At 45.3% G+C, this 16522-nt stretch overlaps 1 protein-coding gene across 1 annotated transcript in view; it reads left to right on the forward strand.

Moving 5' to 3' along the window:
* crocc2 (ciliary rootlet coiled-coil, rootletin family member 2) overlaps positions 1-16522 on the forward strand; it is a gene marked incomplete at its 5' end in the record, with an annotated part of 45505 nt that overhangs the window by 5172 nt on the left and 23811 nt on the right. The window contains 6 exons of the mRNA XM_080770449.1: positions 10962-11129; positions 11553-11636; positions 12314-12417; positions 14271-14415; positions 14949-15055; positions 15645-15851. Of these exons, the coding sequence (XP_080626575.1) occupies positions 10962-11129; positions 11553-11636; positions 12314-12417; positions 14271-14415; positions 14949-15055; positions 15645-15851 (815 nt within the window). The remainder of the gene's footprint in view (positions 1-10961; positions 11130-11552; positions 11637-12313; positions 12418-14270; positions 14416-14948; positions 15056-15644; positions 15852-16522) is intronic.

Below are 16522 nucleotides of genomic sequence, written 5' to 3' on the forward strand. Positions count from 1 at the left end.
AGGCTTTACACGAGAACGCACACTTTATGAAAACGCTATAACGTCGCTAGGTGGCGGTAAACGGGCTGCCAAATAGACCAGTCACCCACGTACAAGAAGAAGAACCCCTTCACGCAACCCAGAGCATGCAGGCAGAGCACGCCATGGGATGGTTATATATATTTATAATACATTAGGCTACATAAACGCTGCTGCCGCGGCTGCCGCCTATTACAAGGCTTTTTATTTACATCATGGTTTTACATTCACCATCGCTGATGAACAGCGCTTTGTAGGCGAGGAGGGAGGCTTGTTCAGGAACTCCATTATATCATATATATATATATCTATGTATGGCTCTGCATTAATGTATAAACATATGCGCTGTGAGCCAACGTGAGTCATGATGTCATAAGTTTTGCGGATTCACCGTTTTGCCTGTTTACACAGAGAAGGGATAAAACGGCGTTCTCAAAGATTTTCACTCTGGAAGGTGGTTTCACTTTGTTGCGTTTTCACCTCCTGAAAACACCATTCTCGTCTAAACGGACACCAGCAAACGATACTTTATTTTGACGTTTTCTATGAACACCATTCTCGTGTAAAGACCACCTCAGTCAAATTCAAAGGAAAAGAGGGTGATGTTTTTCCTTTATTTTTTGACGATGGGTTCTCAGATTGTAAACAGATTGGTGCTTTGTAATCAGATGTTAGTCATTCCAGTACCGTTTGTCAAGTACAGTATTTACCAGGGTAAACCGAGGCAAATCCAATACAGGGAAAGCCTTTAACCTCTCCATGATTGAGCGTGATCATACTGTGTATTTGTTCAGCTCAGAGAGAACTCCCCAGAGATTCCACAGCGCTTAGCATTTTTATATGCCACAAGCGCTCTAAACACTGTATGGTCAGTTGCCAACAGCAAATTGGCTTGGACTAAAAACAGGTTTGACTCGTATATTTGGCCACTATATCATCCAGCATTGTTTAGAAAGAAGAGAAGAGAATGCTAACTTTGAAGCAGTGATTAAAGTTTTAACTAATCAAGGTTGATGACCTCCTTTTTACACAGTATTCAAGCTAATGCCAGATACAGTATGATGCTTGACTTTCAGAGTTTTCCCTCTAGAAGCCTCTCCAGTGCTGTCAAGATGCCAGTCAAAGTAGTTCCACCTCGGACTAGCTGACAGGTTGGGAGCATGGCTATCCCCCAGCGCCCCGTTCTTCCTACAGCCTGACTTTCCTCATGTCCCTGGGAGCTGACAAAAGACCATACCGGTGAAGTCTCAGCAGGTTTCTAAAAGCCTTGCTCTGTGTTGCTGTTGAGTCCCTCGCTGGGATCTCTGGTGACCCCTAGAAAATTGCCGGTGAACCGGGATAAACCTTGACCCAATTTTGCAGAGCTGGATGGTCTCTGGGGGGTTAAGGAACAAGTCGTGGGGGGGTAGGGGGTGAATTCTGAGCCCTCCGTGTTGCTTTTGGAGCACCGCCAGTGTGCATTTTCTCAGGCATACACATGCATATCCTGCCTGAATGCTCTATGATTGGCTGCACTATGCACTGCAGTGTGGCAGCGAGTCAGACAAAGATAAACTCTTTGCAGAGGGAGGACTACTGGAGACTGTTTGGCAGGGCATCTCTACGTAAATGTACTTAGTTACACCATGTCAGGGTGAGGGGTAGATGCCCTCACCCTGACATAGTGGAACTAAGTACATTTACTTAAGTACAACTTTGAGTTACTTTTACTTTACTTGAGTCTGTCTTTTTTTCCAATATTTCATACTTCTACTCATTACATCTCAGAGGCAAATATTGTACTTCTACAATTATTTAAAAACTTAATCATAGTTTAAAAAAATATTTTGATTATTATTACAAAACACACATAAAGCATATATACTTTTGATACATTTTGAAAATACTGTATAATATATATATAATACTATGATTTATACCTTCACTCAAGTAAAGAGTATAATCTGAGTGCTTCCACCACGGTTTGTCAGGGCCCTCTGGGATGTGGAGTCCTCTGGGTATTATTTTGTGCACAAGGGCCCTGTCAAACATAGTTGGGGCAGATAAAGTCTGTTTTTGGAGATTGTGTTACTATCCCCTTCACCCGCCCCTGCTCAGTTTCCAGTTTGTTTTTCCTGCCTGCATAAAGCCATACATCTATGGCGCATTTCAAATGGAACCCTGCCAGAGACTCAGGCCCACTCAGCTGTCACGGAACTGTAAAATTCACCGACCCCCTCCAGAGAAAATATGCAGAAAAAGGCCATCCCAGTGCAGTGTGCTTGATGAAAGTACTCCATTAAACCTTTGCAACGTTTGACATTAGACTACTCATGTTACCTTCTTTTAAAATTCTGAACATCAAACATATGTTTTTTTTTGTCTTTTTTTTAAATCCTTCCCTACTCGGCGGTGGTGGTTCAGAGACAAATTCTTGAGCTGACAGGATGCGTGTACTGAAGTTTTATTTTTTAATACGCTGCGTTGTTCTTTAGCCGGAGGTGTTGTTTTTAGTGTGAGAGGGCCAGCCTTCATCCTGGGAGCACGCAGTAGGTGTCAGCCTGGACACATTCACACATCACACTGTACTCGTATGCTAGAGCGCTCCATGTGCCCTCTGGCCCAGCGGGCCGCCCTCGTAACAACAAACTGTGCAGAATGCCAGCACACACTCGCACAGTCAAACCCGCCAACCCACCCCCCTCCCTCCGTCCCCCTTGTTTGTTATCCCACGTTGTGTAATCACCCTCAGTGACGATACATAAACAGCTTTCACAATCAGCTGGGGCTCTTTCACAGAACAAGCGCTCCGGGGGTTATGGGAGGGGAAAGGGGGGAGTGGGTTAGTTGTTGAAGTAGGATAGTAAGTTTTGGGCAGAATAGGGGGGGTGGGGGTTTTGCACATCCGCTCCAGCTGTGTTTAGGAATCTGACAGATAGTGCACTCCATTAATTCCCTTTATTAAGCCTCTGGGTCCAGGCCAAGCCAGGGAAAACGATTGCAGCTGTAACCCTTCAGATGCTGGCTGGACTGTGCACACATGGCCAGATGTTGCCCTGGGTAAGGGAGAGAGAGAGAGAGAGAGAGTACTCAGAGTGGATTTCGCTCTGGTTAAACCTGGAATCATTTCTCTGCGTAGCTCAAAGCCTATTGAGTCACAGCAACATGGCACACAGACCTGTAGGTGTGGAGTGAATCAGCTACGGAGCTCGGGGACGCGACATGAAAGCCGCTCCGCAGAATCCAGCTGAAGGGTAAGATGGATGGATGAACAATCAAAACCCAAACTGTTGTGACATTATGTCATTAACAGAGCACCGCAATGATAACTCGGAAACCGAAATGGATTGGATTTGGATCTACCACATGAACATGGCAGTAAACTTTGGCCCAGGCACAAAAACCCTTCACAGAGAGGCCTTGAAAATGATTCTCTTGTTGCTTGTTGGCAGATGATTCAAAGCAACAATATCCCTTGATGTTGTTTGAAATATTTATCAAATGAGACAATGCAAGGAGTGGCACAAATCATAAATATCAAGCAATATAAAAAAGCTAATTCAAAACACATTTGAAAAAGGCCTTTAACATCTGAAACATAAGCAGGACTTCAAGAAACAGATATTTGGGGAGGGAGGGGTGAAAAGAAGAGGAAAAAAGCACTGTAACAGCCATATGGAGACATAAAACACCCCACGACAGGAAGGCAGTTTTTGTATAAATTGCGTGTTGACCGTTATTGCAAAATGGCAGGCAGCATGGCGACCTCAAAAGAGCTTGTCGGGCCGGGGTTTGGGGCTCGGGGCTCTGCCCGTTTCAGGGGGTTGCTCTCCAAAAGCGGCCGCACTCCGAGGCAGATCGTAAATAGAGAGGGGCCGCGCAGTGCGCACACTCCCAGGTCCCCGTAAGCCCCCGTAAGGTGGGGCAGAGGAAGGTGGGGTGGAATGGTGGGCTTGACTCGCTTCTCTCTTGTACCGTGTACTACACTGGTCGATAGTGTGTGTGTGTGTGTGTGTGTGTGTGTGTGTGTGTGTGTGTTGTGCAGGACAATGAGTTCAAGCTCTCTCTGTGGTGTGTGTGTGGGGGGGCGGGGAGGGGAGGGGAGGGGGGGTGATGATGAGATTTAACGATGCGAGCAGAGTGAGGGTGGAGACGATGGTGAGGGGGAGTTCAGTGAAAGGGGTGCGTGGGGGAGGTGGGGGGCTTTAGTCCACAACAGACCGTTATGGCGCCCTCTTGGGACCCTCCTCCATGGAGCATGGCTAATCCAGAGCAGCCCCCTCTCAGCCTCCTGCTTTACAGCTGACTGGGGAGAAGAAAACACAGGGAAAAAAAAGAAAAGCCTCCTCTTTGTGGTGTGTGTGTGTGTGTGTGTGTGTGTGTGTGTGTGTGTGTGTGTGTGTGTGTGTGTGTGTGTGTGTGTGTGTGTGTGTGTGTGTGTGTGTGTGTGTGTGTGTGTGTGTGTGTGTGTGTGTGTGTGTGTGTGTGTGTGTGTGTGTGTGTGTGTGTGTGTGTGTGTGTGTGTGTGTGTGTGTGTGTGTGTGTGCGTGCGCAGGCGGGGCCCGTTGGCACAGAGCCCGCACACTGCAGCTATGTACGGTATGAAAAAAAAGAGCAAATATGGCCCCCTCCCCCCTCACATGGGGGCAGGGACCCCTCAGGGGTCATAAGGGTCACCTGGTCACTGAGTGCAACAGAGAAGGGGTGCATTCTGCAGCGGTATAGCGGTCGCTGGCGGAGCGACTTTGACACGTGCATGTCACAAGTCACAACAGCAACACGCATCCACCAAATACCTGGAGATTGTGTCACTGTGCCTGCAGGACAACTGGCTGTAACCAGCAGTGTCCTTCCAGATGTAAAGGAGACGAGTGGGGTTTTGTGCGTTGTTGTGTGCTGTGTGCAGCACACAACATCCTGTTCATCCAGCAAAATCCCACACTCGTTGGTCGCTCTTGGCCTACTTTAGCCCCATATGTGCCCTCTCCCTACGCTCATTCTGTAGCTCCGAGATAAGGTCACACACTGGGCCCCTCCCACCGCGTTTCAGAAACGGCGCAAGTTTCCGCAATATACGTTTCTTATCCTTACCACACCATTAATCCAAAACGTGTATGGACCATGTAGGTTTACACTAATTCATACTTAGGAGCGGCCCTGAAAATCCAACTCGCCATTTGAACTGAGCCTTTACGTCCCGTCTTTTGTCAGTCGCTTCCATGTTTATCAAGGAAGTTGAAAAGCTTTAGCGCCTCCCCGGTGCCTCCCCTGGTCGAAAATGTCCAACTGACTTCAGTTCACTCGACATGCACGCGCACACGCACACTTCCTTGATAAACATGGAAGCGACTGACAAAAGACGGGACGTAAAGGCTCAGTTCAAATGGCGAGTTGGATTTGCAGGGTTCAAGTATGAATTAGTGTAAACCTACATGGTCCATAGTCCATACACGTTTTGGATTAATGGTGTGGTAAGGATAAGAAACGTATATTGTGGAAACTTGCGCCGTTTCTGAAACGCGGTGGGAGGGGCCCAGTGTGTGACCTCATCTCGGAGCTACAGAATGAGCGTAGGGAGAGGGCACATATGGGGCTAGGCCTACTTTAAAGGCAGTATATAGAGACCATGGAGGAGGTTGCACCACCTCGCACTAAGTTCAAACGTAGCCTAGTAATTGCTTAAATGGCCTTTATGTCAAGACTTATGCATTACTAAAATGTAAGCTGTTGCACCACACAAATTAGTTATGACGTATCTCTAAGTAACAACTAAATATTTACGCAAGCCATGTGGCAGCACTAAGTCCTAGGAGCAGTCTACTGACTTTGTTATCATGGCTGACCGGGTTGATTTCATCCACGCATTAATTCAATATAACGAAAGACCCCGTCCTCGCCAACGCGTTTTGCGAGACCGACTACACCCGCTTGATATTTATGATGATGTTGACATATTTGCCAGATTCCGTTTTAAAAGAGACGGCATTATGAAAATAACATACATGTTGGCTGAAGACATATACATTTATAGAACATTTATTCAGTAAAATATATTCATATGGATGTCGATAATTTACAAATGTATAGATCATTTAATAATCAATAAACTGTACAGATATTTGAATACAATGCATGTACTATCATACCTGTCAACAAAACAATCTTTGCAGTAAACAATATCTGATAAATAAAAAAATATCAACATCTGATAAATACATAGACAATACATAAATACATACATTGACAAGATAACGGGGAGACAGGGAGAACATGCAAATATTTTGAGGATTTAAAAAAATGTTTACCCATGACATGCCTAAAAGAGGGATTCCAGTTGACAGCGGCGGTGGTTAAAAACATAACAAACTAGAAAAGGGCATATATCCCCGCCAGGTTGGGTTGCCTATAGTCAGGGCAGTGTAAATCATGGGTTGCAGCAGTCTATGACATACAGTACCGGTAGGTACTGTACGGTGCAACGATTCACATTTGTGGTGCCCTCTATATGAACAGAAGTGGCAGTGCTTTCCATACAGGCCCCTTCATTGTGTTCCAATTTGGAGATGATTGGATGTTGCGTATATGATATATGATATGATATAGGACGTTCTACTCCTAATTTTTGAAATACGTTTTCATATCATCATATATATATATAATGATATGAAAACGTATTTCAAAAATTAGGAGTAGAACGTCCTCCTTGGCCTATTGGGAGCGTGCATGAACATTTTCCCATCACTCGTGCGCACACACGCACACACACACACACACACACACACACACACACACACACACACACACACACACACACACACACACACACAGACAGATAATATCTGTCTCCAAGCCTGTCGGCCTGGTGGAGATACCAAGACAACAGCCAACCTTTTCATTTCAGGGAACCCAGTTTAATATGCATTAAACGCCCACGGACACCCATAACTCTCAGAGCTACAGACCTGTAATTAAGCATTTGGTTCCTATTAATAACATAGCGTGGGACCCCCTGGAACCACCTCAAAGACTCTTGGTGGTCCCCGGACACCATTTTGAGAATCACTGGTTTGAACGACTCCCTCTTAGGTCCGAAAGCCTTATTGGTGTCAAATGACAAAGTAATGGAGATAATTTAGGGCTGGTCAATAGTTTTCTGTACAACACACAAGCATACAGTATACTGTACCTTCTGGCTTGTTCTATTGCTCAGTTCGAACCCAAGAAAAACGTATTAAACTTATTATTATAACTATCAGTTTACAGGACAGTATAACCCCTTGGTAAATCAAAACAACTCAGCGTTTGTTGCACCATAAGCTGCATCTAGAAGGTGGAGAATGCATGTTTACCGCGAGGCATTCTAATGAGCCACTACTATGTGTTCAAGGTGCGTTTGAAAATCAGCCGCTTGGCTACAACACATTGTAATTGCTGCCAAAAGTAGTTGGCCAAAAATACTCAAAAAGATGCATAATAATGCTCCACGCGCAGCTGTGTCCAGAAGTCCCTTTAAACACAGCTGCTGTTGTTGTTGCGTGTGTTGTAAAGCCCCTCCGCCCATGCTGTTCCCTCCCTGTGCTCCGTCCCTAAAGCTGTCACCTCAACAATGGGCAGTGAAAGAAAGCGTTTCGTGTTCTGTGGACCCTCAGACAAAAGAAATATCACTCATAAGACGAGCACAGAGCCAAACTTTATTTTTTAGTAGCTTGTAGCATAAAAATCTGACACGGCTATTTGAAAATGTGTTAATAACGGTGGGGTCCCGTGTTGAACACTGAGACTATTGTCCTGGCGCTCCTCGGTGCCTGCTGGAGCGATTAAGCACCCAGAGAAGAGATGAGGTACATGGGGAGAGGAGCGGGAGGGGGGCGCTTGATTTGAAGGGGCTTGGGTGGTGGTTTGGAGTGTGTTTCGGGAAGGGGGGGCTCCTGTACACTCTCTCCTTCCATCCCTCTCTCTCTCTCTCTCTCTCTCTCTCTCTATCTCCCCTCTGTTTTAAATGAGAAGTCGGCAGGAGTAGTTGGAGGCACGCAGTGCATTGCAGCGCTCTGGGGCCATGTGGTTTGTGTTAGCGAGGACAGGGTGTCTGGCACCAGGATGGAGAGTGGGTGGTGCAGAGGGAGTGTAGGTTGTGTGAGGTTGAGAGGTTACAGGACAATTGGATCTCAGATAGAGTGGATGGGATTCCAGGATGAGAAAGACCAGTCGCTTTGTACGTCGCTGTGTTTAGATGCATTTGTGGTGTGGAGTCTCTTTACAGTAGTTCCAGCATGCACACACACGTAAACACAAACAGCGGATGCACACACACACACACACACACACACACACACACACACACACACACACACACACACACATACACCTCAAGCAAACCTCCCTGTGTTTTTCTGCTTGTGTGGACATTCCTTATACTTAGATTTTGTTCCCTAAACCCTAACCCATAACCGGAACCGTACATCTAAGCACTGCCTGTGCTCCGTCCAAAATAACAATCTCCTATAACAAGATTCGCCAAAAGGTTCACACGAGTGACCACGTTTCTGGGCTTTCTGTTCTTGTAAGGGCATTTGGGTTCACACGAGATACAGTATTGAAAACATACTGGTACACACACACCTTAACCGCATGAACCCTGGCGTCCCTATTCTGGGTCTGGGAATGACATACAGTACTGCACGTAATAGGCAAACATTCAGTGAAAATAGGTGAATACGAAAATAGCAGATCTACAGTATGAATGGTTCTATAGGAATATGGTTAGTTGTGGATGAGGTCAAAACGTAAGGGCTGACTCAATTAGAATAATTTAAGGTTCACTTGGTAAATTGTGTTTATTTATTTATTTGGGAGGGCTTTTATGCCTTTATTATAGATAGGAAAGTACCAGGCTGGAGAGAGATGGGGAGTGACACACAGCAAAGGTCGTCAGGATTGGGACTCAAACCCACAAGGCTACATTGTAGCCTAGGTGCCCGGACTGCTAGCCATCTAGCCGTGCTTCAAACGATCATGATGGAACACCTACTGTACATAAAAATCAGCTATGCCGAGTCTCGCTGCTCTCCCAGAGAGGGTTGATAGGCTTGGGATTTTCTAGGGACATTTTTGGTCATATAGTGGCTACATTTGTCATTAAAACATTGTGATGTTTTTAGCAAATATCTTAGTTATAATGAAATTGGATTGACGTGGGTTGTATAAATGCAATATTACACTCAAGGGCCGTGCTTTACCGTCATGGCACTTCTGCGTTGCTTTCGGAACTCTCCTACCGGATCGTTCCTGCAGCAACGCAGGCGTGACATTAATGATGGTAAAACACTCCCTCTCGTGTAACATTGCTTCATTAACCATCCCTATGCTATGAATATCATAATAGGCGAAGATTTATACGAGATGAATTCAGGATATTTTCAATATGAAAAGATCTACCAGATGTTCTTGTATTTGTGTCATTGACTGTATAATGAGCATTCATTTAACTCAATCTAAGAATGGATCAGTATTTCCAAGGGGAGGAGTTAAAGTGTTTAGACATTATTACACAAGTTTAGCAGTTCAATGTAAGGCTCCATGTTTACTTTCTCTGTGTTGAATAAACACAGGTGTTTGTACTGTATGTAATGGACAATACTACGAACATTTTGTGATAAATCACAGCAGACCACCATTTCACCATTATAGGCTGGTCCTACTATGAGAACTATTCCACTCAACTCAAGCCATGTGTGTTTTCACACATGGAATTTGCTGTGATCATTGAGAAGAGAACTACGGTATTTCATAATGGCACTTCATTGATACTTACTGTTGTCATTCATACTGTCATGTTACGTCATATGAAATCCCTTGATGGATTGTGAAATCAAAACAATGGGCTAGTTCATTTCACAACTCTAGAATATAAAAGTCACACCCGTGTGAAGTAAGGAGCGCTCTTATCATTATACATCACCATACATCAACTCATGAACAACTGAATTTATGTGATTGGTTAGCCGATTTGCTCGTCTACATATGACGTAAAGTTTCCCTTCATTGTCAATGGCAATTCTTGTTTGTGTTGCCACAAAGTTACACCATATTTGAGGCAGATATGACCTAATTTCTCCTTTCATTGTCAATGGCAAATATGTGACGTGTGGAGACAAAAGCTGTAAAATATGTACCATGTGATACCTAAACAATCAATCTATTTTACAGGAAAGGTGAGTATTTTCTTGTCCCCGGGGGAGAGGGAATTGTTTTTCAGCTTCACCCCGCTGATGGCTGATCAGAAGGCTTTGATGGGGAGGAGCTGTTTGTTAGGGTTTTTTTTATTTTTTTTAACAATATATTTATTGCATTTTTTTTTTACAAACAGACAATACAACAAAACAATACATAATACAGACAATACAATTACTTAAAATGAAAAACAAACAAAAAACAAAACAATAACATACAGTACAGTACATACATACATAATAATAATGGCACTTGAATGGTAACAACAACAGAGTCAAACAACAAACAAGACTAAACAGCTGCAGAGAATACAATTAGACAATTTCCACCATTAAATAAGATAAGTCATTAACCCTAATATATTGAATAAACTTTCCCCATATCTTATCAAACATCTTCTGTTTATTCTTCAAAGTATACGTGATTCTTTCCAGAGGAAGACACAATGATAACTCCCTAAACCACTGAGCAATACTGGGTTTGCCTATCTTTTTCCACGATAAGGCTATAGCCCTTTTGGCTTGTAGTAAACATAAATCCAGAAATCTTTGTTCGCTACTCTGAATCGTTTGTTAGGGGTTAAGTGAACACCTTGACACGTATACTGGGACCGTTACCCACTCGGCAACAGTCGCACCAACCTGACCTTTATATTAATAGTAAAGCAGGTCATAATATGCAAAACATGTTCATGATAGGACTCTCTAAACATGATTTATCAACAACGTATCCAGCTGGAGCAGATGATGGCGTTTCCGTCAGCGGGAGACTCGGACCAAGAGAGCGTCTCTGCGGAGCACCTCCGCCTGCAGAATGAGGAGAGGGCCTACAGGGTCAAACTGAGGGCCTACCAGGAAGGTCAACAGAGACAGGCCCTGCTGGTCCAGAAGCTGCAGACCAAGGTATAGCTACAAGTGGAGGAGGTCAATGTTTCAGACATCATTGCACAGGAGAAGCTCGTGGGTCGCGGACACATTTTCATGGGTCCCTTAGTTTTTTGTTTCCTACATTTAGTTTTTAATTATTATCATTTTCCACAAAGAAATCCCCAAAAAGCTAAAGTTTTCATGAAATAATACCAAATTAAAGTTATTTCTTGAATAAATGCAGTTTGTTTAAGAAATTCAATAAATTAGAAAACAAATATTTTTGCGCCGCGTTGTGAGCTTGTAGATCGGCTGTTTTTAGTTTGGGTCCCGGGCGAACGTCTAATCTCTCTTTCGGGTCTCCACCTGAAAGGTTTGGGAACCTCTGATCTAGTGGCCAGACGACCAGAGGTCTCTGCTCGTATTGAGAATAATGCACCGTGTTTGTTTTGGCACCAGGTTCTTCAGTATAAGAAAAGGTGTGGTGAGCTAGAAGAGCACGTCTTGGAGAAAACCTCAGAGTCTGAGAAGCTACGATTGTTGGTAAGTCAAAGGAGGAGACTGTTTCATCACCTTTTCAGCTTTCATTTATTTGTCACATCACATGTTAGGTGTAAAGGTGGTGTCTTCGTGCAAGCTCCATCATTTTGTAGTATTCCATGAGAAGGGAGAGGAGATACAATATGTTATAAAGAGATATACATATATATATATATACAGATAGCAGGTGATGTTTAGAACATTAGCATCATATGCAGGTGTGTACATTTATCAAAAGCCATCTCAGGTGAAACCACACCAGGTAAATCTGCATGAAGTGAATTTAATCTACATGACGGGGATAATCCGGGGGGGTAATCCAACATAGGGACCGCTCAACTAAGTACTGTATATGGGGTTTAAGTGTTTAATTGACACCCTAACATGCAGAACTGCACTTTCATGCATTTTAGAGATGGTAGAATCGCTTAATTGCTTGAATTCCCATTATCCATTCATATATATAACTGTCAACTGAAGGCATTTTGACAACAAATTAGCATTTTGAAATTATACATTTGAATCTACTACTTCATTCCTTTCCCAGTTTATGTTAACACGTTTGCTAATGCAAGTCAGGCTGTTAAATGCGCGAGTATAATAAATCATTTAGTGGAGAAGGCTGCTGTGTACTGAAGTGTGAGCCCGGTGCCAGTCGGAGGTGTTGTTTGTGTGTTCAGCTGCAGGCTCACGTGGACACGGCCCAGCGTCACCAAAGGACAGAGCAGGACCTCAATATGGCACTTCAGAGCAAGACGGCTCGCCTGGAGGAGGAACAGAAGCGGTGAGCGCTGTGTGACGCGGGCAGTGGAAGGCAGCCTGGGTACACGGGAAAATAACGAAGCTCCTGCAGAACCCGCTGGCGACACGCGCTTTTTGTGCAGGGGCGTTTATGGAGAAAATATGCTAAAATGTAGGGAGCCTGAAATCAGAACAGCCCATACCAAGCAGGGGATTTTTCGAAATGTCTCAATTATTTAAAAAAACTGCTTGATCTACAATGTGGCGTGATGTGATATAACACGTTCTGAGGTTGTAGATCGGCTACTTCACTTGAAAAGCCGAAGTATAAAATAGGGGTTAAGTGGTCAACGAAAAAACGACAATAAATTCACTGACATGTTCGAAAAGGAACTTTCTGTTCCTCATTGAGAGGCAAAAAACAACCCGGCCGAAATGCTTCTGAGAAGTGTGCAAGCCAGAGGCATTCCCAGCACTTCTCCCGGCTTTTCCACAGTATTTTTTTTGTTTTCCATGCGGAGACTGGAAGGAGAGGACCTGGGGGAACGCCGAACCCTGGCCTTGGTAGATAATGTCAGCATCCAATTTGTCAGAGTTAATTAGTGAGACCGGGGTTTGGCTGCCTCCACCAAGACACTTTAATGATGCCTCACACTGAGCGGGGGCCGACCTCCACACCTGATGCCAGCTTTTAAAGCCCTGTGATTTATGGCGTTGCAGAGCTCTAATTGAAACGGTTATGGGCAGAAACCAATGTGCGCGCCAAGGCCCTGGTCACTCCTACTGCCTGGGAGTCGCTCGCCACGCGGGGAACAGAGTCGGCAACACTCTGAACCTAGTTACCTGTTGCTCATGTATTCTGGGAAACGCACCCCCTTCCATCCTCCCTCCCTTTCTTCTCTAACCACAGTGTCATACACGCAAACACTGGTTTGGCTCTCTCTCAAACAGATAGCTGAACATGGAGAGAGCTGGCACGCTCCGCTGTGACAGGGTGTGTGCGGAGCGTGAGAGTGATGTAAACATTTTTGCAAATGACTCTTACAAGCAAATCTGTTTGAAATTAGGAGCGAGTTGACACAGACTTTATAAAACTGTCACACATGTTCACTCACTGCGAGCGTGGCTGGCGAGGGTGGATCTAAAGCTGGGATTATGGGGCCATAAATGTAGGAGGGCCACAGCGGCCACACGAATGATGGAGTCAGGGTGGCTGGGGAGGAAGAGGAAAGGGAGGGGGGTGGTGGGGGGCTTGGGGGGGAAGTTACAATAGCGTTTGGCAGGTTATCTTATGCCTACTGGCTGCTGGGCACTGGTGTACAAGTACTCAACCCCAGAGTCTATATACTCTTGGTCAAATATTCTTCAACTTCAATGTTTCTCTCTCAAATTATATTATGTAAATTATAATCGTATTAATATTATGTATTCAAAAGTACTTTCAAAAGAATACTTCAGTATTTATGTGTACAAATTACATTAATTAAATAATTACTCTAAGTACGTTTTCTTTTTAATATTTAATTAGAGCTTATTGTACTTGTAGTGGTGTCAAACAGATTGTGGCTGGGTGGTAACTGAACATTTCTCAAAATGTTGTAAAACATCACACACAGAAGCCTCAGTGAAAAATAGGTGATCTAAATGAAAGGCAGTGTAAGTGGTTATCCACTAATACAAATACTCAAGTAAAGTACAGACTCTTAAATTTACTTAACTACAGCACTCAAATAAATACTTGGTAATTACCTTTTTACTGTCCACCACTGAGTCAGCGTGGCCAGGGAGGAAGAGGAAGTGGAGGAGGCCAGGTACAACACAGCGTTTGGCAGGTGAGGGTCTATTGCAGGTGAGTGCCTATTGGCAACTGGATAACGAGGCCGCTCTTTTCCCCAGGTGCGCTGACCTCAGCCAGGTCAACTCCATGCTCAGGGAACAGCTGGGGCGAGCAGGCGTAGCCAACCAGGGCCTCACAGGGAGCCTGAGGAAGGCCCTCGAGGACGCTGAGCTTAAGGACAGCCGTCTGCGCAGAGAGCAGGAGGTGAGCTGGTTCCTCTCCTCTCCTCTCCTCTCCTCTCCTCTCCTCTCCTCTCCTCTCCTCTCCTCTCCTCTCCACGGAAAGATTGCACAATTAAATCCCCACTGAGTTCACATGGGGTAGGAATTCCATTCATAGCCCTGTTTTGTCAATTCGCCCTCATTCGTTTTTGTTTTTTATTTTTTCTCCTTAATTTCATTGCTATGATTTTTGAGCTGATGTTTCCTGTGAAAACATTCCAATCGCTGAAAGAAGGGGGGACATTCTTTCTTTCTTTCTTTTAGCACAGCACAAACAATCTGGTGTCCATACTGTAAACGGGCTTCAATTGTTGATACAGGAAAAGCCAGTTGTTTGTATGCGTTTCCAGCGTGTCCACAAGTGTCAACGTTGTATCTTGTTTGGGATCACATGGGATCACGCGAGATCTATACCGTAGTGCACTTACTGTAGATGTTGAGCATCACCCATGAAAGCCATCACCAGCTACCCTCCAGTCTCCTCACGTCTCCTTGTCGCCTTGTCTCCCCCTCCAGACGTGCTCCTCCCGGCTGGGTCGCGAGCAGGCCCGCGTCAGAGCGTTGTGGCGCCAGGCCGCCTCCCTGCGGAGCACTTTCACCCAGCTAAGGACTTTCACTGACAGGTGAGTGCGGGCACACAGCCAGAATCCCCTCCTGAAACTCAGGATTCCACAGCTATACCCCCCTCCCCTAACCCTCAACCCTCCAACCACAGCCATCCATCCCAGCCAGGGGATCAAAGGGAGGGGGGTTGGAGGGGGCTGCCTGCTCCCCTGCTCATTGTTACTTCACCGAGGGACAGATGGTTTAAGGTGCCTCTGCTCGCTCTCGGAGTCATCCATCAGAAGCGAGCTGAACCCTACAGGACTAGCCTTATGTCATACCGAGCCGCGCTGAGCGGCACTACGGGGTAATTTGCAATAATAGAGATTACTCAGTTCATGGACAGCCACGATCACGTCGGAGGCTCTTAAGTCGCTCAGGAGACGAGTTCAAAGTGAGCCACAGCCCTGGAGCTTAATCGCTACAGGCATCCGTTTTGTTCAAATACAAACAGACTGCTTTCTAATTAGACTGATGGCTCACAAATGTACGAACAAAAAACAGCAGGTCTGCTTCCTTTACCCCTTCAGATCTTTGACGAGTAGTGTCGTGCCCCCCCCCCCCTCCCTAAAATGTTGACGCCACACGCGTCGTGTCTCTCGTCCGTAGGACACTCTCCGACATGCGCGGGGAGTGCGTCACCGCCGGCCGCCAGCTGCATGTGGCCTGCGTGAGCCTGGAGGCCGCGGCGACGCAGCAGAGCGCCTCCAGTGGTGTGGAGGTGCCCGTGCTGGAGAGACAGCTGAAGGACAAGCTGAAGGAAGCCATGCAGGTGCAGGGACGCTGGGAGGCAGAGAAAGTAGAGCTCAACTCCAGGTACAGGAGTTCACCAGGAGCTTACTTCCTGTGTTCTGTGTTCTGTGTTCTGTCTCTGTCTCTGTCTCTCTGTCTCTCTGTCTCTCTGTCTCTCTCTCTCTCTCTCTCTCTCTCTCTCTCTCTCTCTCTCTGTCACTCTCTCTTTTCAAAGGTTCTAGACTAGAGTCTTACTTAGCAGATGTTTGGGTCGTTGCTTGCCGATCATGAAGAAGCATGCTAGACATGAAAGAGCATAGGATTAGGAAACATTACTTGTAACGTTTGTGCAGAAGGTCATACAGTTCTGTGATAAACGGCAGCATTCGCAGCTCTTCCATGATTGACACGGGAGCCGAATATGATCTGCAGCAAAATGGATCCCCACCGCCTGCCACACACACACACCTCCCCGATCTCTTCCTATTTGACTTTGATCAGTGGAGGTGCGCACAACAGGGAGATTCTTATGTGAAGCACGACTGTGAGATTAATGTAGAAGGGAAAAAGACAAAGCGTTCCCTGTTGTATCATCTCCTGTGCTCTTTAGCCAGAGGAGCTTGAGAATATCAAAACTACTGACAAGTGGCTTTTGTGCATTAGACTGCAGTTAGCTTTTGATCTTATCAAATGTCAACTATGATCTTGTTGGTATCTTAGTGAGTTCTGCAGAGAATATGATAGCATTGATGGTC

This window comes from Protomyctophum bolini (genome assembly GCF_963924005.1).
Source record: "Protomyctophum bolini genome assembly, chromosome: 8".
Lineage (NCBI taxonomy): Eukaryota > Metazoa > Chordata > Actinopteri > Myctophiformes > Myctophidae > Protomyctophum > Protomyctophum bolini.